Here is a 23,301-nt window from a genome sequence, read left to right on the forward strand (position 1 = left end):
GTGCTCACATGTAGCCAAGTGGCTGACGTGCATTTGTTGCCCTCTCAATTTTCACACTGCAATCTGATGGAGATGAAGAAACTTTTGCGTTTTTAATTTGTGAATTTTAGCTGTTATGTGGTCCAAATGCTCCTTCCACATTCAGTTAATATTATAAAACAAGGAGTCTAGCTTTGGAGAGGGGGCCAAAGGCATGATTAAGGAGTAAGGATGCGTATTTAAATCTTTATATCATTTTAGCATCTATGTTCTCAATCACATGATCTTTATTTTACAACATGGTATAATTCTTATCCTTGATTCAGTAAAGAGCTTTGTATCCTTCAAAAACCTCACTTCACCGAATCCTAGTTCCTTAAATTGGGTTCTCCCAGGGGTAAACTCTGAGTTCAGGACTGAGGTAGAAGAGGTTTATTATGGAGAGACTCCTACCAGCAAGGGAGTGGGTGGAGGAGGTGGGAAGAGTGGGCGGAAGGAGGTAAGAGGTGGGAAGAGGTGCTGGGCATGGGGCCCAGCAAAGGAGTGATGTACTGTGAGTGAGGGTGGCTGGGAGGGGGGTGGCCTTAGGGCTCTCCCTATGGGCTGACTGGCTCCAGGGCCAGGTTGCAGGTGCCAATATTTAACTGCAAAGCCCTTAGCTGGGGCTGGGCACACAAGGCCAATAGGGACTTCAGGGGACCACCAAGAGCACTGGCCACAGTGTCTCACCTCCAATGCCGCCTGCTTCCATCACCAGCCCTAGTTAGGGGTCTTTCATCACATTCTGCTGCAAGAGGAAGCGGATGATAGCTTTTGAAAGTCCTGGGGTCTGCTTTTCCTCATCCAGAGCCGTGCTTCCTTCACGCAGTGGGTAGAAGCGGGTGTCCCTGCAGTGCTTCCGCAAGACTGAGCAGCCATCCCGGTTGAAGATGACCCGGGCCATCTGGAAGCTGCGGAGGGTGTACTTCTGGCTCCCTTGGCCCCTCAGTTCAGCAATTTTCTGAGACAGGCACTGGCAGACAGATGCCAAGAGCGGGTCCCCAGAGGCTGGCTGGGGATGGCTGAACACTTCATAGAATCTATCCAGGGATTCTCGAAGCCCATTGTCCTCTTTCTTGGCCTCCAACTGGCTTTTGGCAGAAGAGTCAGGCCAGAGGTTCTCACAGATCCAAGAGTCTTTTTGTTCAGCATTTAGGTTGCCGCTGTCTGTAAGACAAAACACATTCCAATTCTTGAACACACAATCAAAAACACCAGAAACTAAGCCAAGAACAGGTGATGTCTCTTTTCAGCTTGGCACAAGTAACTCCAGAGAACTGGCAATGGCAGAATCAGCTGACTTCAGAATCTGTTCCCCCTTCCCAGGTTATGCCACTTGTTGGTTCCCAACAAAAACATCCTACTCCCATGTATTAGGGGTTGCTAATCTAGGGTCCCTGTGTAGAAATTCAGGGTGGCTGTGAACTTGGATGGGAAAAAGTCTTATCTTTATTTTCACTAACCTCCAATCTGAAATTGAGCATTTTCCTCTATGATGAATATAGACAATAAACCACAGCATTAGCAGCAGCCCTTGTGACTTTGTTACCAAGAGATCACAGTTATTCTCATACCATATATAGTGTACTGAAGATACTTTGGGACCAAACTGTAAACTACTTGCCCACAAAATTCATGTGTTGAAGGCTTAACTCTTCATATGACTGCATTTGTAAAGGGTTTTTAGGAGGTAATTATATGAGGTAATAAGGATGGGATTCTAATCCAATAGGATTTGTGCCCTTATAAGGAAAGGAAGAGGAAGAGATGATGGGGGGCAGGGGGATATGAATCTTCTCTCTCTCCATGTGCAAGCAGCAAGGAAAAGCCACAGTGCAAAGACAGCTGTCTGCACCTTGCCAGAAACCAGCCAAGTGGCACCCTGACACTACACCTCCAGCCCCCAGTACTGTTGCTGAAGCCACTAGTTATGGGATTTTATTATGTCAGCCTGAGCAGACTAAGACACACTACTTTGAAATTATCATAGACCTCATGCTAGATCTTATTATTTATGCATTAATGAAAAAACATATTCATTGTAATATACTTTTTTACATTTTTTCGATAACTATTTTCAGTATTTTTTCTTGGTAATCCTATACAGTTATTTTATTTTATGCATTTAAAAACATTATTTTAGTTGAGTGTGGTGGCTCATGCATATAATCTCAGTACTTGGGAGGCTGAGGCAGGAAGATTGCTGAGAGTTCGAGGCCAGCCTGGATGACACAGGAGACCCTATCTCCAAAACAAACACATATATTATTTTTAGGAAAGATCACTCCAGAAAGAGTTCAGGGAAGTCCCCAATTGAGCAGTTCTGAGCAATTACACAGTTATTTTCTTATTTGGACTCCCTATAACAATCTTATAGACTATATCTAAATTAAGACCACCACTTTTGTGTTTTTTGAAGGGGGAGTAAAACATACACTATGTGATTTAACCATAGACAATAAGAAACCTGAACCAAAGCCAACTTCTCACCCCTTCTTTACTTTTCTGTACCTCTCTGATCACTCTTATTCTTAACATAGTTATCTCTCAGGTCTTTTGAAACACAGGGCTTTCTTTCCTATCAATATGTTCAAGCAAAGACTTCATAAAAATAATTCAAAGTATTTAACTTGTAGAATTCCTCATATAGCTACACATTTTATTAAAATTTTATACTTTTTTGTTTGTTTTTTAAGATAGGGTCTTCCTAGGGTAGTTCAGGCTGGCCTTGAACTCATAGCAATCCTCCTGCCTCAGCCTCCTGAGTGTTGGGACTACAGGCGTGGGCTACCATGCCCAGTCTAGCTTTCTTATCTTTAAAGCAAAGACTTTACGAGGTGATCTTTCTTTCAGAGCGTCTACTGTAATATAAGGACAAGTAGTCCAATGATCAGAGAACACAGAAACAGAGTTTGTTTAACGAACAAAGGTCAAGTTGCAAAAAGAAACAGAAAATAAACTACTTCATGGCTGGTTCCAGTTCTCCTTGTCTACCCGCCAGCCATGTCTTCAACTGCCCGAGACTCAGCCTGGAGACAGAAGGAGAATGAGAACTCTCAGAGAGGCCAGACAGGCTACTGAGACCAACAGTGAAGACTATATTTTTATAGAGTTTAATAGCAGGGATAGTTTTCCCACTAGAGTAGTTCCCAGAATGCCTAAAACTATGTCCTATGCTCCCTCCTCAAGCATATAAAGGAGGCAGGGGGTGGGGGAGAGAAAAGGAAGGAAAGGGGAAGGAGGGAGAGAGGAAAGAAGGAAGGAATGGAAGGAAAGCTAAAGAAACTTCCCTCGATTCTGCTAGTTCCAAAGCTTCTTCCCAGTTCTCCTGCCTCAGTTTTTCCCAACAACCCCATGGCTGGATAAGCTTCACCCAGTGAAGCCTCCTGAGAGGGTGGAAGGGAAAGGAGGCAGATGCTGGCCTCTTTCTGGTCCTTTTGTAGGGAAACAGTGGGAAAGGACTTCTCAGCTTATCAAGCTTATCAACACTGAGAAACTTCCAGACAGCAGGAGACTGAAAAGAAACAAAACCACTAAATGCAACAGGTGATTTTGAACTAGATGCTTTTATTAAAGCCCATCACTGGAACATTTGGAGCACTGTGAACAAGGTCCGTGGATTAGATGGTAGGAATGAAGTGACTTATTTTGTGGTGAAGTTTAATTTTGTTATGTAAGGGGGGTGAAGGGCATCAGGTTGACAATTTTCTCTCAAATAATTCATTAAAAAGTTATTTATATAGTACTTGCAAATTTTCTGAGTTTGAAATTGTTTAAAAATTTTTAAACAAAACTCTGGAGGGATGATTGCTAAATTTTCTTTGGTAGCCCACTTTAAAATTAAAACAATCAATGCAACAAAAGCCTTAGCCCAGGGCTTGGCAAACAGTGCTTGCCTAACAAATGGTATTGCTGTCAAAGAAAAGGAGAAGGGAGAGGGATGCGGACCCACAGTGCTGCATGAGGTGTCTCTTGCCACGTCCTTCCCCATAGATGATGTGGTGCCAGGGTGGGAAGGCAGGAAGGAAGACGGGAGTGATTTCTGTCAGTGGAAAGAGAAAGAGAGCAGGAAAATCCCTGGCAGAAACACTGGGAAGTTGGAGAATTCCTAAATAGCACTCCAGGAGCACGACACATCCTTGTAAGGAACTGGTCGATACACTTTGATATTCACAATTTTAAATTCTCATCTGAGTATCATTTTCAGCTTTTGTTTAATTTTAATTTCTGAAACCTAGTGTCTACAAAAGAGCCTAAAAAGTAGCCATCTCCTCTATTTTTCACGCAAATGTCAAGCAGACTACAATTCATCTTCAAAGAAACAACCCTTCTCTTACAAGAACAATGACATATGGCTGAGTCATTTAATGTGTCAGTTCTTTTGAACACTGCCTCCAGCCCATTTTAGGCTTTCATTTCTTTTAAAATGTGCTTTACTACAACTGCGAAGCCTTCTCACTAATCATGTGGCTATTGTGACCTTTTTCATGTCTCCAGCAGGCGAGACTAACCACCTTCCTGATGCGCCTACACGTGGGGAAAGCGGTGGGTCTTCCAGAACTCCTGGCACCTGCCCAATGGTGCAGCCTCCCAGCTGTGCTCACACCCTACCTTATTCTCATTCACACACCCACATCTGTAGGGCTCTTGACTAGAAACGGTAATGTCCACACGAGGGAGAGTCTGGAGACATTGTTGTGTCAGTGATTACAAAGCGCTACCTGCATTCAGTGAGTAGGTCACAGATACAAACATCCCAGAGCATATGGGGCAATTCTATAGAGCAGAGAATTGTCCTCCCCCACATGCCAATAACGTCCTCCTCATCCCAATGTCCCCCTCCTCCCAGTCCTACCTGAAGAGAACAGAGATTCAAAGGATGGATTTTGGAAGGAGCAGAAATGAATGCTGAATCCCAGTGCACTGTAATATCCTAAGTATTGACCCTAAGCTTCTCAAGGTACTTTGCTATTACTCCCCTTCCTGGTACCCTTCTTGCTGGTACTGTTCATGTTGTGTATTCTTCTCTTCTCAAACCTTGAGATGGCTTTTTCCTTCCTCAACAAAGGCTCCATTCCCAAGGATTCTGGCATTACCTAAATTTGGTAGAACTTCCCTCTTTATTTCAATATACTTCCCATCATGAAAAAGGATTTCTTTAGGAATGTACAAGAAGAAGTGGAGGAGGGCAGAGCTTAATACAACAATGCTTTTGCCAGGGATTTAGCTCAGTGGTTCCACCACCTGCCTCACAAGCGCAAGGACCGGAGTTTGATCCCCGGTACCAAACAAAAACAAAAACAAAAACAATGTTTTTGCATTCTTTGTTTCAAAGTCATGTAATGACCAGAGCATCCATTTGCTAAATTTTCTCTTGAGGAATGAAAGAAGGAAGGAAGAAAGGGAGGAAAGGAGGGAGGGAAGGAGGAAGGGGTGAGGGAAGGAGAAGGGAAAGGAAGAGAAGGGAGAACACATATAGATGTTTGAGATTCTTATAAAAGCAAAAATATATCTTTAGAAGTTATGGCTGCTAATTTGAATTCAGTAATGCAAGGGAATCAATTACCATGGAGCACTCAAGATTAATGGTTGCATTCTATGAAGAGATGCCATTAGCCTTTAGAAACCAAGATGTCCAGTGGGGGATTCTTTCAAAGAAACATCCATGGCCTCTTCTACCTTTGATAAATGGACAGCAGGATTGTCTTTGTGAAACATTTTAGCCTTCAATGTTAACAAGTTTCTACAAACTCCACTTGATATTCAGAATTCTGCCTCCTTTGTGCATCTACATCTATAGCTGCCCACAGTGATTTTTCTTTTGTCTAGACCTCTACTAGCAATGGCTCATTAGGAAGATCTGTGGTTTCAAGGCTGTGCAGAGTGAAAGAATCTAAGACTTAATTCTATAAAAATGGAAAAGCATGAGGATTTGGGGAAAGAAGGAATACATGGTTTATAAGGCTTTCTCACTGCATGGGAGGAACAGCCCCCCATTCAGGGCTCTGCATGGCTCACTCCTGAGCCTCCCAGGCCCAGCTGCCTTGGTTTGTCTGCTGGAGGCTCCTTGGGTTCTGTATGGCTCTAAAAGAAAATCATGGGTATGAGAAGAGCAAGGTACATAGAGCATGAGGACACGGTCTGGTCACCAGTATCCATTTATTAGCATACTTTTGATGCACAACATATCTTTGCAAGCAGACCTTAGAGGCTTTGCCCTTCCCCGGACAGGTTACTTCCATGGGTGACACTACTATTTTAAGTGTGGGGACTGTGGCCTATGGATCAGGGCCCTGCTCTGCTGCATCTTCCTGCTGCAGACCTTACTTTCTTTTCCTTCATACTCTTTTGTTTGTTTTCTTACTCTTGCCAGCCTATTCTATACTAAGTGCAAGAAAGGGGACGCAAAAGAATTAGAGGAAGAACAAAATTCAGTGTTGCTTCCAGTCCAGCCGTACAAGGCCACATGAAAGTCTGATTGGCACTCACACCTCCACCTATATCATTGCCTTGGGAAATCTGGCTTCTTTTCTGGCCATTAAATGCATCAAGCAAGCTCCTCTTCAGAGCCTTTGTACTTGCAATTCCTCTGCATACAACATGATTTCTTCACATGTCTGTATGATTGGCTCCTGTCATAGTCACTTTTTCCTCAAGAGAACAAAGTACCCAATATCCACAACTTAAAGGAGAGATTTATTTTGGCTCATGGTTTCAGAGGGTTCAGTTGGCTGGCTCCAAGACAAACAGCACAATGGAAAGAGAAGAGCCAAGAGCAAGAATATAGCCTTTCACATCATGCCACAAGTGACCCATCGATTCCAACTGCCTCCAAACATATGAGACTTTGGGAGAAATTTTATATCTAAACTATAACATTCTACCCCTAGACCTCCAAAGGAACATGTCCATCTCATTATTTGTTTTGTTTTTTGGAGACAGGGCCTTGCTATGTAGTGCAGGTTGATCTTGAATTTATTATGTACCCTAGGCAAGCATTAAATCCTGTAACTGCATGACCAGCACCTGGGGGAGGTTGGGGCAAGATGTGAATTGCAAAGGCCTCAGACAGTCTCCTCCTTATGACCTTGCTGACTGCACCCCACATGACTTCTTGCTTGGCCAGGCTCTGCTTACTGCCTGTAACTTTCCTGGCAGACATTCCATGTTCCTGGCATCTCCAACTTCCTGGGGTCTCCCTGGCACCTTCAGCTTAACTCTCACAGTTTTACATACTGTCCTCTTCAGAGCACACTGCCTGACTTCACAACACTTACATTGTGCATGCCTGTAACCATGGGGCTGTCTTCTCTTTTTTTTTTTTGTACCAGGGATCGAACTCAGGACCTTGCGCTTTTGAGGCAGGCAGCGGAACCACTGAGCTAAATCCCCGGCCCTTGTCTTCTCAAATGAAAGGTTCATACTTTTACACATCTGAGCCTTTGTTGGGGGGTGGTTTGCTGATTCATAAGATATATTCAAGCTGTCTTTCCTATTGTCCTGATGCAAAGTACTTGGCTTTACTATGTACCCTAGGCTGGCCTCAATCTTGTAGCAGTTCTCTTGCCTCAGCCTTCTGAGGGCCACCATGCTTAGCTCACAAGTCCATCTCATTATAAAGAATGTATTTAGCTCATCTCTAAGAGTCACTAAAGTTTTAACAGTTCCAGCACTGCTGAAAAATCCATGTCAAAAGTCTCTAAGACTCCAGGCAAACTCTTAGCTGTGAGACCCTACATAAATTAAAAGAAAAGTTAAATACTTCCAACATGACACAAGGTAGATATTCCCATTCCAAAAGGGAGGAATAAGGAATAGACAGCAATCAGTTTAAACCAAGACCAACATACTGCAGCCATGGTCCAAGGGGGCCTGGCTACTGCTTGAGCCAACACCAGACCTTGGCATCATCTAGTGATGTTGGTTTTATAAGCATGTACAATCCAAGTGTTGTGGGGTCAGGGAGGCTTTCAAGGGAAAGCCTAAGAGGTCAGGTATTTTGCCTTGGGCCATGGCTGCAGTGGCCTTCGAGTGCCTAAATGGCTGAGCCCTATGAAATGAATCCTGAAGAACCAATTCCCTACATGGCCCTCCTCAAGCAAGGGGTCCTGGGCATCTCTTTTCAAATGAAAGGTTCATACTTTTACACATTTGAGCCTTTTATGGGTGGGGTTTTCCCGATTCATGAGATTCCTTCAAGCCATCTTTCCTACAGTCCTGATGCAAAGTACTTGGCTTCTTTTTAATGCTAATATTTTCAGCAACCACACTCTCCATGGCCCCAACTTTCAGGTGCTTCTTTTCTGGCCAAGCTGCAAATTTTTCAAATCAATCAACTTAGTTCTTTGATCCTACTTCTCACTGTAGATCTGATTAAAGGCAGCCAGGGGCCAGGAATTTAGCTCAGTGGTTCTGCAGCCTGTCTCGAAAGCACAAAGTCCTGAGTTGGATCCCCTGTTCCAAAAAAAAAAAAGCAGCCAATCCTACTCATGCCACAGCCTGAACACTGGACTGCCTGGCAATTTCCTCTGCAAGGATAATTAGTCCATCTTTAAATTCAGCCTCATGCAGACCTGAGACATGGACAAAATGTAAACAAATTTTCTACCAGAATGTAATACACATGGCCTCTAGTCCGGTTTCCAATATGGTCCTTATCCCATCTGAAACTTTCTGAGCCTGGCCTTTACTGTCTGCATTCCTATCACCATTCTGGTATTCTGACCTGACCAGAATCTCCTATCAAACTTGGCTTATCGCATTTTAAGGCTTCTCTAGCCAGTATCTCCAAATCTTTCCAAACTCCTCCCATGAACCAGTTTCAAAGGGTTCTAAACCACAGAGTCAGTTATAGTCACACAATGACTCCACTCTAGGTACAAATTTTCTGTAATTGGTTAGCATTCCCATTGCTGAGACACAATGTCAGATACCCACAATTCAAAAAAGGAAGGGTTTAATTTGCTTATGGCTTCACAGTTGGCAGGCTGAGGCAAAAACCTCATGATCGAAGGGAATGGCAGAGAAAAGTTTCTTAGTTCGTGGCAACCAGAAAACAGAGCAAGGGAATAATACCAGAGAGAATGGGGCCATAATTAGTAATGAAGGTCACACCTCCATGACCCACCCAGACATACCCAGTAGTGTGCTCCATCAATCCCCAAGAGAGATCACAAAGCCAATCAAAATTGACATTTCGCCCTGCCACAGTTCCCTCACATCCTTTAGGTTTCTTGTCAGATGTGACCTTCTCAATGAGTTTTCAGTATCACTCAGATTGGACTAGGTTATGCTATATAACAAGCAAGAACTAAATCTCAGGGTCATGAAATAACACAGGATCAGTCCTCATTACCAGTAAAACTGCGCCATACTATAAATATACACAAACACAAGTAGATCTGTTCATCCTTACTTAACCCAGAGCCCAGCCCAATGGAACAGCTCTTATCTTAACCCAGCTCAGACCTGGAACAGAGATAAAGGAGCAAGGTGAAACAGGGAGTTATTGGGGTGGTTCTGTCACTTTTGTTCACATTTCATTGACCAGTATGAAGTCATATAGCCAGCGCCAGGGATAAAGCTCAGTGGTGCAGCATCTGCCTGGCAATCATGAGGCCCTGAGTTTGATTTCTGGTACCAAAAAAAAAAAAAAAAAAAAAAAAGTTATATGGCCAAAAATTATCCTGTGCGAAGAGGCAGAGAATACTAGTGAACAGCAATTCAGTCTACCATACCTTACAGGACCAAACAATTTAAAGGTACATTTCTTACTTTTATAATAGCAAAAAAGTAGAACAAATCTGGTGTCCAATGTCAGATAAATATATAAAGTACTGTATGTGCCCACAATGGAATACTACTCAGCTTTAAAAAGGAAAGATATTCTGACATATACTACAACACAGGATGTTGAGGACATTAGGTTAAGTGAAATAGGCCAGACCTAAAAAGACAAGTACTGTACATTTCTACTTATATGAGGTACCTAACTCATAGAAACAGAAAGTAGATGATAGTGGGGAGAGAGAAATGGGAAGCTTCAGAGTCTCAGTTTTGAAAGATGAAGAGTTCTAAAAAAAAAAAAAAAGGTGAAGAGTTCTAGAGATTGGCTGACAACACTGCAAACATACTTAATACTAATGAAGTATATCCTAAAAAAGAGGTAAGATGGTAAATTGTATGTTATGTGTATTTTACTACAGATTTTAAAAGTTCCATTTTTTTCTCATTCCCCTAAATCTGGCTGTCCCTATCTTCCCTTCCTAGCTTATATTTCTTTATTTTCTATTTTCCATGACACAGGTTTTTTGGGGGGTTTTTTGGTACCAGGGATTGAACTCAGGACCTTGCGCTTGCAAGGCAGGCGGCAGAACCACTGAGTTAAATCCCCGGACCTGACACAGGTTTTTAATCTTTCCTTTACATGCTATATTCTGAGGGCTTGACAACATGCCTAGCACATAGTAATTGCTCAGTTTATTTAAATTTTTTTCTTTTATTTAATGAGTTTAATTTTTAAAGATATAATTACTCTTTAATGTACAAAGACCTACTTTGTGTTTAATAAATTCAAAACTCCATGCACTCAGTACCTTTGTGAAATGAATGAATTTATGGTTAACACAATTCAAAATGAGATATATAAGCAGCAAAAGTGTGACTAGCTTAATTCCTATCTACACCCAAAATTCATATGATTCTAGAGTATTTCCTAAACACTGGCACAATTTAAAGAAAGAATTTTTAAAACTTCACAATAGCAAACTGTACAATATGATGAAAGGTGATCTGGCAAGTATACACCTACATCTGTGTTGTGCAAGACAGTAGGCATCAGCCAATGTAGCTACTGAGCACCCAAAATGGGGTCAGTATGGATGGGAATATAAGCATAAAATCACAACAAATCTCAAAGACTTTGTATGAAAAAATAATATTGATCTCAATAATTTTTAATATTATGCTAAAATGAAAATGTTATATTGAGTTAAAATACAGCATGAAAATAAAGTTTAAAATTTTTTTTTTGGTACCAGGGATCGAACTCAGGTCCTTGCGCTTGTGCAGCAGGTGATGAAACCACTGAGCTAAATCCCCAGCTGAGTTTTAAAATTTTTTATAGTCTAATACCATTTATTTTTGAGTTCAAAAGTATGCAAAATTGAATTATGCATTGTTTAACAATAGTCCCCTTATATTAAAAAGTTAAAGTAATGATAAAACTCAAAATAGTAATTATCACATAGGGGTATGTGAAAAGAAGTAAAATCAGAGAAGTACAAATGGTGGAATCTAACAGTATTTGATAATGTTATTCCTTAAACTTGGTAGAGACTACACAAATGTTTACCACATTATATTTAGGTTTTTCATGATAGATGAAATTAAAAATAAATTTAAATGATGTAAGTGGCTCAGTCTATATGTCTATTGGACAACAGCTAGTCTAGACATTTTTTATACCTGTGACTTAAGAAGGTTTTGGCTTGGGCTGGGGATTTAGCTCAGTGGTTCCGGCTCCTGCCGTGCAAGCACAAGGTCCTGAGTTCGATCCCCGGTACCAAAAAAAAAAAGAAGGTTTTGGCTTCACAGTCATGTTTCCTGAAGGCTTATTATGTTGAAGCACTTGGAGATCAGGTGACATTCTGAAGGCAGCCAGGATGAAGATTTTCAGTAGTATTGTAATAGCTTGTTTTGTGTTATTGTAATAAAATACTTGAGGCTGCATAACATTATAAAGAGGCTTATTTAGTTCATAGTTCTGGAGCCCCAAGGGCCCATCTCTGGTGATGGCTTTCTTGCTGGCAGAATTCTGAGATGATACAGGGCATAGCCAGCAAAAGACAGGGAGAGTGAGTGTATGTGTGTGTGTACCTCTTTATCCCTGTTCTTATAAAGCCAAGGGGAGCTCCTCCCTGATGATCTTGTTTAATCCTAATCACTTCCCAATGGCTCCACCACTAAACACAATAGTGGGATTAAATTTCCAACATCAAAGTTAATCCTTCACAATGGGGATTAAATTTCAACACATGAACCCTTGGAAGATAAACTCAATCCATATCCAAACCATTAGACATGCTGCTCCACACTGTTACGGAAGCACAAACACCCACACTCAGTGGTCAGTGCTGTGTTGTCTTCCTCTGCCAGCTATCCCTGAAGACCTCTCCTGCAAGGAAGTGAGGACTAGCTTTCTAAAGTGGTCCAGATGTCTCTACCTCTCAGACTCAATCAATACTTATAGAACATCTACTGCCCAAAGCATAAGGGTTTGGCCCAGTGACAGCAGGCCAACATCCAGGACGTAAAAGCTAAGTCAGAATAAACAGGTAAAGCTGGGACTGGATTGATCAGTCATCTTCAGACAGATGAAGCAGAGGAAGGGGAGCTTTCAGAGAGTGGAGGGGCCAGAAGGCATGAAGGATAATATCCCAGAACCTGATGTGGGCAGTCTGACCAGGGCAGAGAATTCTTAGAAGATTTAAGAGGCTGGGGCAGGCTCTGGAGAGCTTGTGTGCCAGGGTGAAAAGGTAGGTAAACAACTTCTGATAAGCAGCCAGCTTCAGACATTCCTTACAGTAAAAGTACGCTATTATTAGGCTGACCAGTACTCACAAGGATGACTGGGAGATGTATCGGGACAGTCCTGGTTTATGCCTGTCTCAGTCATTAACAGCACCCTGCTCACATAGAAAGGCTCATACTATTCCTTACATGTGTACCTGCCTCGAGACAGATTATAACAACGTGGTGCTGGAGGAGTGGGGCAAATGCAGTTGGGTTAACAGTAGATTGTTCCCACCACACATCCTTATGTCCTGTGGTGCTGAGACTGATGCCGGAAATGAGCCAGATCATGATTTATATGTATGGTGTCCATGGGTTATTTTCTGTTAAACCTTCTTAGATTTGTTCTACTATACTGTAAGACAATCTTCCTTTCCTTTTCCCTTTTTTCACAACTGGCATCTCTTCTACTTCCTTGCTGTCCAAGGACCTTCTGGTTACTATCCCTAACTGAAGCCATCTTCACTCTGCCCATCCGGCCCTCACTTGATTCATCTTTCTGACTTTGTCTGTCCCCTTCCCCTGGCGTGTAATAACATCAGCACTGGAGCTCTAAGGCACCAGCCATTCTATCTTATTAATAACAAATTAATCAGCAAAGAAAAATTAATAGCCTTAAGCTCCCTTTTTCATGACAGCAACTCTGCCATCTATGGTTTATACAGTTTAGAAATTGTGACTGTTCCTTTAAAGGACAAAAACCACATACAAAGAGAGGGTGTGTGGATATCAAGATATTTAATCCAAATTAACACTTCAAAAGGATGTTTTGGTCAGGTGCTTTGAAACCACAGTCTCTGTCTATACTTGTTTACATCTGAAAGCTAAAACTAGATGAATCACCCCGAGGGAAGTGGCATATGCTGTTACCTTTCATCCTGAGGACAAATAGATGGAATATGCAGAGAACAGGGTCCAAGAGACTACTGCTGAGGAATAAAATGAATATTGGAAAAAAACAAAACTATATGTGAGCAGTAAATAGCTCTCAAATCAGGTGCCAGGACAGCTTAATAAGGCCCAAATTCTATTTCTGTTACTTTACTTTTACCTTGACAAATTTTATATTTTTCTTAAGAAATTAAAATATTCTAAAAATTATAGAGAACACTGCAACATACCTACCTAAATTGATAATTAACATTATCACATTTGCTTCAATTTTTTAAATTATACATTCAACTAAAGTTGACTGCTTCTTCACAGATATTAATTTGGTTCCTTCCAGCCCATTTTTACATGCCCATAATCACCATGAGCAATATAGTGTTGCTTTGTGTATGGTGATCATTTGTAATAGAGTGTAATAGGGTGTAATAGAGTGTAATAGACAGTTTAGTTAGTCTCATAAGTAGGCAGTCAGGGAAGCCTAAGACACAGTCATGTGGATAAAAGAAAATAGCAAAATAGCACACTTACCAAATTAAGAGCTATTTTAAATCATGCAGCTAGTTAAGCTTAAAAACATAAAGGCAAGCAGAGGAAGAAGGATAAAAGGATAAGAATAGAGAGGTTAGGGGCCGGGAATGTAGCTCTGCAGCACAGCACCTGCCTAGCAAGCGCAAGGCTCTGAGTTTGATTCCCGGTACCCGCCCCCCCAAAAAAGAATAGAGACAAGGACCCTTCCATTCATTCATTCATTCGTTTTTTTGAGACAGGGTCTTGCAATGCAGTCCAGGCTGGCCTAGAATTCTCAGTGATCTTCCTGCCTCAGCTTCCAATTGCTGGGATTATGGACTTCTGCCACCATGCCTGGATTCAGGACCCTTTCTTTTAGTTGAAGGTTCCTCCCTACCTCCTGGCTTGACTTGAGAAACATTAGAAATGCAAAATAACTGGTTTCCTTTGAACTGGTTCCCTTTATACTTGGCCGATGCAGTAACTGACTTCTTTCCCCATTCTGCCTATCTATATAAGCCCAAAACAAAGAAAGTAGCTTAGAAATTCCACTTTCAGAATCCCCTCTGGAACCAGGAGCTTTTTTCCTTCTTATTTTCCAATAAACACTCTGCTAATTTCCTCATTTTATCCGCAATTTCATTCTTCAACTTTGTAAGACAATGAGCTCAGACTTTTGGGGTTTGTATGGAATTGTTTCATATTTGGAGGTCCCACTAAAATTACTCTGGAGTTTGAATCCAGCAAAATGAGACTGATAAGAGTTAGACAATGGAAAGTGTTGGTCTTTTTCCATTTTTTTTTCTCCATTTAACCATGATTATATTTAGGAGGTAGGTAAACTCTCTGGTTTTAATTAAAAAAATAAAAAACTGGATAGCCTTATGTTTCTTTCTGGTAAACGAATTTCTTTTGCCTTGCATAAAAAGTCACTATTGGCGATTTTCTTTTTCTTTTTCTTTTTTTTTTGGTACTGGGGATTGAACTTGGGCCCTTGCACTTTCGAGGCAGGCAGCAGTTTTTCTTTTTTTAGACAGGGTCTCACTATGTAGTTCAGGCTGGCCTGAAACTATATAGTCCTGGCAGGCCTTGAACTCATGGCGATCCTCTTGCCTCAGCCTTAGAAGTACTTGGATTAGGTTTTTCATGCACTCCCCTATTCCTTCTCCACTGCACTTCCCCTGAAGAATAATACCCAGAGAGGTATTTAGTAAACATCCAATGTTAATGAAAATAGGGTGGACTATTGGGTTTTTGAGGTGGGGTAAATAAGGGACAGATGATTTCACTGACAGAACAAAGTTTTAGGGACCAGAAGGCCTTTCAGCTATGCCCCCACCTGCTGTGGCCCATCAGGGTACAAGCTAAGGAGTTCTTTCCAGCCCCTTGCAGAAAGCCTTACTTCCCATTTGCAACTGATAGATCCTAGGAGAAGTCATTCTCCTGTGGCACCTAAAGGCAGCTGAAGGATGATGGCCCACTCTAGTCTGTAAGGGTAAAGGCTACTTTTTCTTCTTTCAGGATCCCACTCACTCTCAATGGACAGCATAGTTGGCAGTGGCAGCTCATCTAGGGAAAACTTATACATATTGAGGACACCCCCTAACTCTTTCCCCTTTGCTGATACCCTCCCTGTGGGTATTGGCTTCCAGTCTCTCTCTCAGCTAAATTTCCTGCCCCGAAGACTCCTGAGTCCAGGTTTTCCATCTCTCCAGGATGGTTAGTTTCCCTTTCCCTGTGACCATTCAGTGTCTGGCTCATGACTGTCTCTCACTAGTTGTCTTGCTAGCTCATCTGGTCCAATCTGATCAATTAGACAGTGGCCTCAAAGTGAACCCTTTACTTTTGTGGGTTGGAGAACCTCTCTCTTTGGGCCCTGAAGGCCTCTGGGCTGTGACCCCATCTGGTGGGGTGCCTCTCATGTGTCCCCTTGGGACAGGAGATCTGTCACACTAAAGACACCTTTTTGGGTGGACATAACATCTCCACAGGACCCATGATGGGTCTCACATCTCCTATTCCCTCCTACTTACCCCTGGGCTAACTGCTCTAGATTTGATTGGCTGGCTTCAATGTGGGCTCCCAAATCAGAAATTCTGGTCCCTTAAAGGCAGGTTGCCACATCTAGCCCAGGCAATTTTACTTTCAATATGCAAAGTTTTGCATCTTCCTTTTTAAAATTACTTTCTAGATATAAAGTTAGTATCCTGCTTTCAATATACAAATTTTTGCATTCAACTTTATAATTTTTTACTTAAAGCCATTGTAGATAGATAGATAGGGGTGCTTAAAAAGTATTCTAATATAGAAACATTTATTTTCCATTTATTCTCTTGATGGTAGATATGTAGGTTGTGCCTAATTTTCCACTGTTATAAACAAAGCCTCAATGAGCTTCCTGAGACATCTCTCCTGTGCATACATACAAGACTTTCTCTGAAAATACAATCATAAGTGGAATTACTGAGTCAAAGGGAATATACATTTTCAATTTTACTAGATCCTGCCAAATTGCTCTCCAAAGGGGTTGTAGCAATTACACTCCCACCAGCATTGTCTGGGTTTCCTGTTTCTCCACATCTTTGCCAAACCCTGTTATTATCAGACATTGCAAATTGTATCTCCTCATTTGAGTTTGCATTTCCCTGAGAACTAATGTGGTGGAGCTGCTTTTCTTACACTTATGGGCACTTTGAGTTTCCTATTCATATTTACCATTTTTCTATAGATATTTTCTCTTTATCTTTTTTTTTGTTTTTTCCAGAGTGGGGATTGAACTCAGGGCTGGTGTGCTTAGCTACATCTCCAGCCCTCTTTTATTTTTTGAGACAGGGTCCCTCTGAGTTCCTAAATTACAACACTGGGCTTGAATTTGGGATTCTCCAGCCTCCCATAAGTGCTGGGAAAAGCATGGTATCTTTCTTTATCTCGCTTCTTTATAATGACATACAAAATGAATTAAAAAGAAAACATTTTTGGGCTGGGGATTTAGCTCAGTGGTTCCATCGCCTGCCTCGCAAGGGCAAGGTCCTGAGTTCGATCCCTGGTACCAAAAAAAATTTTTTTGTCTGAATTTTCTTTGACTAATCTCATGGTAAGATTAGTCTCTTTTAAAAGGAAAAATAAAAGGAATGTAAGGATAAGAAGACACAAGGTTTGTTTTAATGGCAAATCTTCCCAAACAAAACAACCCTCATGATGTCAGCTTATCACTACCAAAAGGTGATGATACTGTGTTTCAACTCCATTTAATGAAGAATTCTGTACCACGCCAGATTGAAGGGCAGGGAAAACACCAGGCTTTACTGCGTCTTCTTTTCCAGTCAAGAAAATTAAGACAAGGACTAAGCCTCTAGAATCATTGGGTGAAGGGGGTGGCAATGAAAACACACAAAATTCTCTCTACTAATTAATTTTCTTAATTAACATGATTGCCATATGACTATTATTTGCCATAATTAGAACCAGTGATAGATTCACATGCTGGCAATGATGGGAAGGCCAGGGAGCCCCAAGGGCCTCCCTAGATGATTCTGGTAATAAAAGTTTTGGAACTGTTGTCTTTAGTCATAAAAATGCTTAACAATTCTCCTCTTTGCTGTAAGAGGAAGGGTTACCCTGAAGCTTGATTTAAAGCAAGCTGGTTTTGTCTTTTGCCACAAAGAAATAACCAAGATAAAGGATCAGATTTTCCCCCCTTGCTACTAGGGATTAAACCCAGGACCGTTACACTGAACTATATCCCCAACCCTTTGAAAAATTTTTATTTTGAGACAAGGTCTCACTGAGTCATTAAGTTGCCCAGGCTGGTCTTGTGATCCTGCAGCATCGGCTTCCCAGAACGTTGGGATTACAAGTACCACAGCCCCCTGTGAAACTGTGTGTGTGTGTATGGTGCTAGGGATGGAACCCAGGGCCTTGCACATGCAAAGCACACACTACAGCTAAGCAACAACCCCGCCCTACAAGATCAGAATTTGACCTTTCTACACCTAGAAAAACCATGGGGAGCTATCTGGATCAACCCTTATGGACTAGAACCTTATAGCCAGAACTAGAGTAAGAACTATGACTCTCTTACCCTGCTGTGTGCTAGGGAACAGCTCATGGACACTACTGTACCTGAATCCCTAAAAGGAGGAAATGAGGCAAGCTGTCAGGCAAGGCAATGGGAGACCAAATTCCTCTTGGAGTCTTGTGGAGCTTTTCTGAAACACTTAAAGCAATCATTTAAAAATGTTTTTCCCCAAACAGTTTTTACACTTTCATCTCATGGAGGAGGTTTCCTTGGATTTGTTTCATATTCTGGCTTACCTAGTAAGGAGTCCTTGTGAGCAGAAATGAAAAGCAAGTGATCTAGGTCTTGGTTGCTGTGGCAACATTGCTATTTTTGATTATGCATGCTTATTTCAGCAAAGTTAAACATAAGCAGCCAACTAAGATGATGCTTGGAACTTTAATCTTAACTGTAAGAAAAACATAAGCACTTTAAAAGTGATGCCTGATGAATTACATTTAGTAGGGAGCCCATTCCCTTTTACTGGGGAAGAAGCACCGCGCTCCATTTTCCTTGAAGGGGGGGGTTGCTCCCACGGTCTGCCCAGATGGACAACTAGTATAGTATTCAGCAGCTTTCAGATTTACAGAGGAGCAGAACAAGATTCTCACCAATGCAACCAGTTCCAGTTTTGACATAAGCAACAGGACTTTCCAAAAGAACTTGACGCTTGTGACAAAGGAAGTGTGATGTTTCTACATGTAGTATAGTTTTCTTAGTTCCAGATATTTAAAAAATGGATTTCACTCCACATCAATCCATACCATAGAGTAAAAAGCAAGCTTTGTCTACAAAAAGAGACCAATTTTCCTATGTTTCATGAGCTAGTTCCTAAAACCAAGGCTCACACAAGAACCCCCACATCAGTTCTGTGCACATTTTCCAATGGCCGCCTCATGACATAGAGTTAAGTTCTGGTCTTGCAAAAGCTCACGGTCAGGGATCAGAGATCAGAACATCTATGTCCTGACAGAAGAGAAGTTTGCAAACATGGACTGTAGGTTTAAAAGATGTGAGCTATGTGACCTTGGGCAAGTTACTTAACATCTCTGAATTTCGTGTCCTTGTCCATGAAATGGGGATAATAATATACTACCTAGGGCTGTTGTAAAAACTAGACAATTTACCAGCATAAGGCCTAGCACATAGTAACTGCTCAATAAATAAAAGATAACTTTGTAACTATAACCATAAAAACAAGAGTAGTACCCACAGCAGAGTTGTTACAGCTAAGTATTAAGGTGTTTGTCATTTAACATAGAGGGTTTTGTTTTGTTTGTTTTTTTGTTTGTTTTTTGGTACCAGGGATCGAACTCAGGTCCTTGCGCTTGCGCGCAGCATGCAGGAAAACCACTGAGCTAAATCCCCAGCCCTGTTTGTTTGTTTTTGAGACAGGGTCTCGCTATGTAGCTCAGGCTGGCCTTGAATTTACTATGTAGCCCAGGCTGGCCCCAGTGTTTCTCCTGCCTCAGCCTCCTGTGTGCTGGAATTATGGGCGTGTGCCACCATGCCCGGCAACACATGGGATTTAAAAACAAACTGTAAATGTTTTCGTGCTTCTCTTACATAGGGATAGCTATGTGTCATGAGGAAAGTCTAGAGAAACAAGCACTGGTGGGTGGCCAGGAGGAAAATCACCTATACCCAGAGCTGCTGCCCCGTCCTGGCAACAGAGCTAACGGGGTGAGTCACAGTGAACCCTCCTCACCTCGTGGCAGCAGGACAACGACTGCAGAGAGAACCTGCGCATGCCCACTGCGGAGCAGGCATGATCCCCGAGTGGGCAGAACAGCAGGTGCCTCGATATGTGGGTGTCCAACACAAGTTCTGGCTGGGGGGCTTCAGCTCTCCTCAAATACTCCTGCAGGGACCAGCAGTGGGTGGGACTACGTGAGGCAAGCTCCAGAAAGCCTGCTGGTGGTAGTGGCTTTTGTAAGTTGAGGGCAACTCTAAACCAGGCAGAGACCTTCAGGGAAAAGTCTGCATTCATAAATGCACTGCAGAAGGAGAAACAGGTGTATTAAAAAAAGAAAAAGGTTGTGAAATTAGAAAGAAAGGATCTCGAGTTCACAGAATGACTGGTGGCTGAGTCAGATTTGCAGCGTAGTTAAATTTGAAAAGGCAAGATGAGAATGGAAAATACGAGAATGGTTATGGAGCTGCTTCTCAACCCCTCTTCTCCCTCGCTTGAATCTGAAGGCAGCCATGCTTCGAGACTTCTCTGCTGGAGCACATAACTTCAGACAGCAGGCAAAACAAGAGAAACTGGAAAAAAAGCCCCAGTGCAAATCTCAAACTTGTGCCATACAACCTATGCAGAAAGAGGCGACAACAGAGAAGTACAGCTGAGGCTGACTAAATAAAGACAGGCCATCAGAGGATTGGGGTGTATTTGTGTTTTTGGAAAATGTCCCTGGTATGGATTATTAAGGGCCGGGGTGAGGGTAAATAAGGAATAGACTTTCTATCTTTGCAAGGACATTTCTAGTAAAGTTGTAGAGATAGCTATATGTTTGTTGTTGGGGTTTTTTGGACAAAATATGGTAGATATTATGAAAATCCTCCATGTTAACAAACATCTTCCGGGTATGGTGGCACACACCTGTAATCCCAGCACTTGGGAGGCAGGAAGATTGCCGAGTTTGAGGCCAGCCTGCACTACATAGTGAGACCTTGTCTCAAAAAACAAAAACAAAAACTAATAAAGTAAGGACAGTCCATAGAGACCAAAAGCAAAATGAAAGTAGGCATTGTAAGAGGTAAGAGAAGCCCAAGCTGGCATCCGGACCTAGCATATCAGCTTTCACAGCCACACATGGCTCAGGACACAGTCTATAACCATGGCAAGGAAGAGGCAAACTAAGAAAAAACCACCTTGCAAAGGATTACAGTAAGAAAACTTGCTCATATTTGCCTTGGCTCTGGGTGGAGAGATTAAAATAAGATGACTATGGGAGGCTGAGTCAGGAAGATCTCAAGTTCAAGTCTCACCTGGACAACTTAGCAAGCCCCTTTCTCTAAATTAAAACATAAAAAGGACTGGGGATAGAGCTCAGTGTTTATAGTGCCTCTGGGTTCAATCCTCAGTACAAAAAACAAAACAAACAAACAAACAAAAACTCACCTCCTCTGAGATTTAACCACAAGCCAGAACTCACAAGTGTTTGTAGCCTGCACTAAGATTATTTTTGTGGTCTACAAACCTCCAAGCCAAGTATTTAATATGATTCCAGACTGATAATCCTAATGCATAGTGTCTGTAAATTTAAGACTTAGAATATACTCCCAATCCTCTCCCCAAACAAAAAATACCACCCCCCCAATCACACATATAATTCCACTGACCAATACTCAAAATCCACACTGAAGAAAGGTATTCTGATTGAGATGGAGTAAGCAAAAAGAGCGAGCACCAGAATGAGACCCACAGAAACTTAAAGGCAAAGTGAATGGACAGAGAATATGAAAACAAATATGTTCAATATATTAAAGAAATAAAATAGAGAATTGAGGCCCGGGGATGTAGCTCAGTGGTGCCGTACCTGCCTAGCAAGTGCAAGGTCCTGAGTTTGAGCCCTGGTATGGGGGGGCTGGGGAATTGAAAGATTGAGTAAGGAAGAAGAGACTACAAAAAACTAACAGGTAAATGAGAAAAAGAAACAAAAATAACATGGAAAAATTTTAATTACAGAAAAATGTAAAATTAAAATGATGGATATTTATATATCAGGAAATAAAACAGAAGACTAGACACAGCTGAAAAGAGAATTTAAAAAAATGAAAATCAGGGTTGAAGATATTACTTAGAATTTAGCACAGAGATTCAAGGCAATGGAGAAAAACAATTCGGTGATGTGTAAGTCAAAGTCAGATAGTCTAATGTGCATCTACTTGGAGTCTCAGGAGATGGAGAGAATGGGGAAAGGCCCTGCGCAATAAATTCATGAGTGGGAAGTTTCCAGAAGTATTGAAAAGCTTAAATCCTCAAATTTAATAATTACAACATTTTACAAAAAGGATAAACAAAAAGAAATCGTTGCCTGTGTACTAAATACAGCTGCAATTCCTTAAAGCCAAAGATAAAAATAAGACAAATTCCCCATAAATGGATGGCAATGAAGTTGAATGTCTCCAAAGAGGCAATGCAGGCAAGAAGGCAATGGAATGATACTTTCCAAGTCACACAGGGCTGTTTGGAAGTGAAGAAGAAGACACTGGTTTCTTCACTGACCACCAATAAAATGCTGCCCTCACATCCAAGGCACACTAGGGATGTGCAGCATGGATGCTATCCATATCACATCAATTAGTGGAGATTTTGCCTGAAGGTAGGGGAAAGAGCTATATGGAAATGTGAGGTAGTCCATGCCTTTGTGACAAGTCTGTTTAATTCACCAAGGTGGTTCCTCTCTCCTTCAAACAGTATTCCAATGCTGCACTCTGATCCCAAATCACATACAGTCACCTTAAAAGTATATGTCCATCCTACATTTTGTTTCTGAAAGTTGCATTCCATACACCAATTATGTAAAATCATTCAACTTCAAAGTTGTTCTAGGCTGGTTTTATTAAAAAATGTAAATGCTCTTGATATTTTGCAGATGATATATTCTATGTAATCAACTGCTTCCATTTGGTTTTCAAGTAATTACTAACTTTATCTTCCTAACTCAGCTCCTGCCTGCACTGCCTGCTGTGTGCAGCCATTGGCCCACAGAACAAGATATCAGTTCCAAACCTTCTTTTGGGGAAAAAGGGAAGATAATTATTCTTTACTCTCTCACGATATTCTCTGTCTTTGAAGAGATGATTCCAAAGAAGCTGTAGTGCTTCTTTGAAGTAATTAAACTTTCTTTTAGTTAATAAACTTTGTCATCATCAAATGATAAACAGAAGCAGAGGTTATGCATCACGAAGTTATTACTGATGACATTTACTGGATTATTGACATTTTAGAATTTTCTATTACTCAAGGCCCTCTTTAAATTCATTTCCTTTACATATAAATGAATAAACCTGAAAAGGAATAAGAGCATGGAGAGTATGAAGAAGACAAAAATAGAAAACGACCTAATTGTACTGGTTATTCTGGATGACTAAATTTTTTTGATCTCTAAGTGGAAAGAAATTCAAATGCATTTGAAACGTTAGCCCTAAAAGAAGCCCCCAAATCCATACACAATCTTTCATGCACATTTCTGTTTTTCTATATCTTGATCTGGGTAGTGGTCACATGTGTATATACAAATATAAAA

General features: G+C 41.4%; 2 protein-coding genes across 8 annotated transcripts in view; both read right to left on the minus strand.

Moving 5' to 3' along the window:
• The window catches only part of Chgb (chromogranin B), a 45,544-nt gene extending 44,664 nt beyond the window's left edge, over nt 1-880 (minus strand). The window contains exon 1 of the mRNA XM_087188678.1: nt 709-880. Within this exon, the coding sequence (XP_087044804.1) occupies nt 709-730 (22 nt within the window). The 5' untranslated portion in view covers nt 731-880. The remainder of the gene's footprint in view (nt 1-708) is intronic.
• The window catches only part of Shld1 (shieldin complex subunit 1), a 127,976-nt gene that overhangs the window by 36,851 nt on the left and 67,824 nt on the right, over nt 1-23,301 (minus strand). For all 7 annotated transcript variants that reach the window (XM_013070721.3, XM_021255039.2, XM_021255038.2 and 4 more), the window contains one exon: nt 709-1,185. In XM_013070721.3, coding sequence (XP_012926175.2) covers nt 743-1,185 — 443 coding nt within the window. In that variant the 3' untranslated portion in view covers nt 709-742. The remainder of the gene's footprint in view (nt 1-708; nt 1,186-23,301) is intronic.

Source organism: Heterocephalus glaber, unplaced genomic scaffold (genome assembly GCF_053883595.1).
Source record: "Heterocephalus glaber isolate CG9 unplaced genomic scaffold, H.glaber_assembly_v1.0 deba00001532, whole genome shotgun sequence".
In the NCBI taxonomy this organism is placed as follows: domain Eukaryota; kingdom Metazoa; phylum Chordata; class Mammalia; order Rodentia; family Bathyergidae; genus Heterocephalus; species Heterocephalus glaber.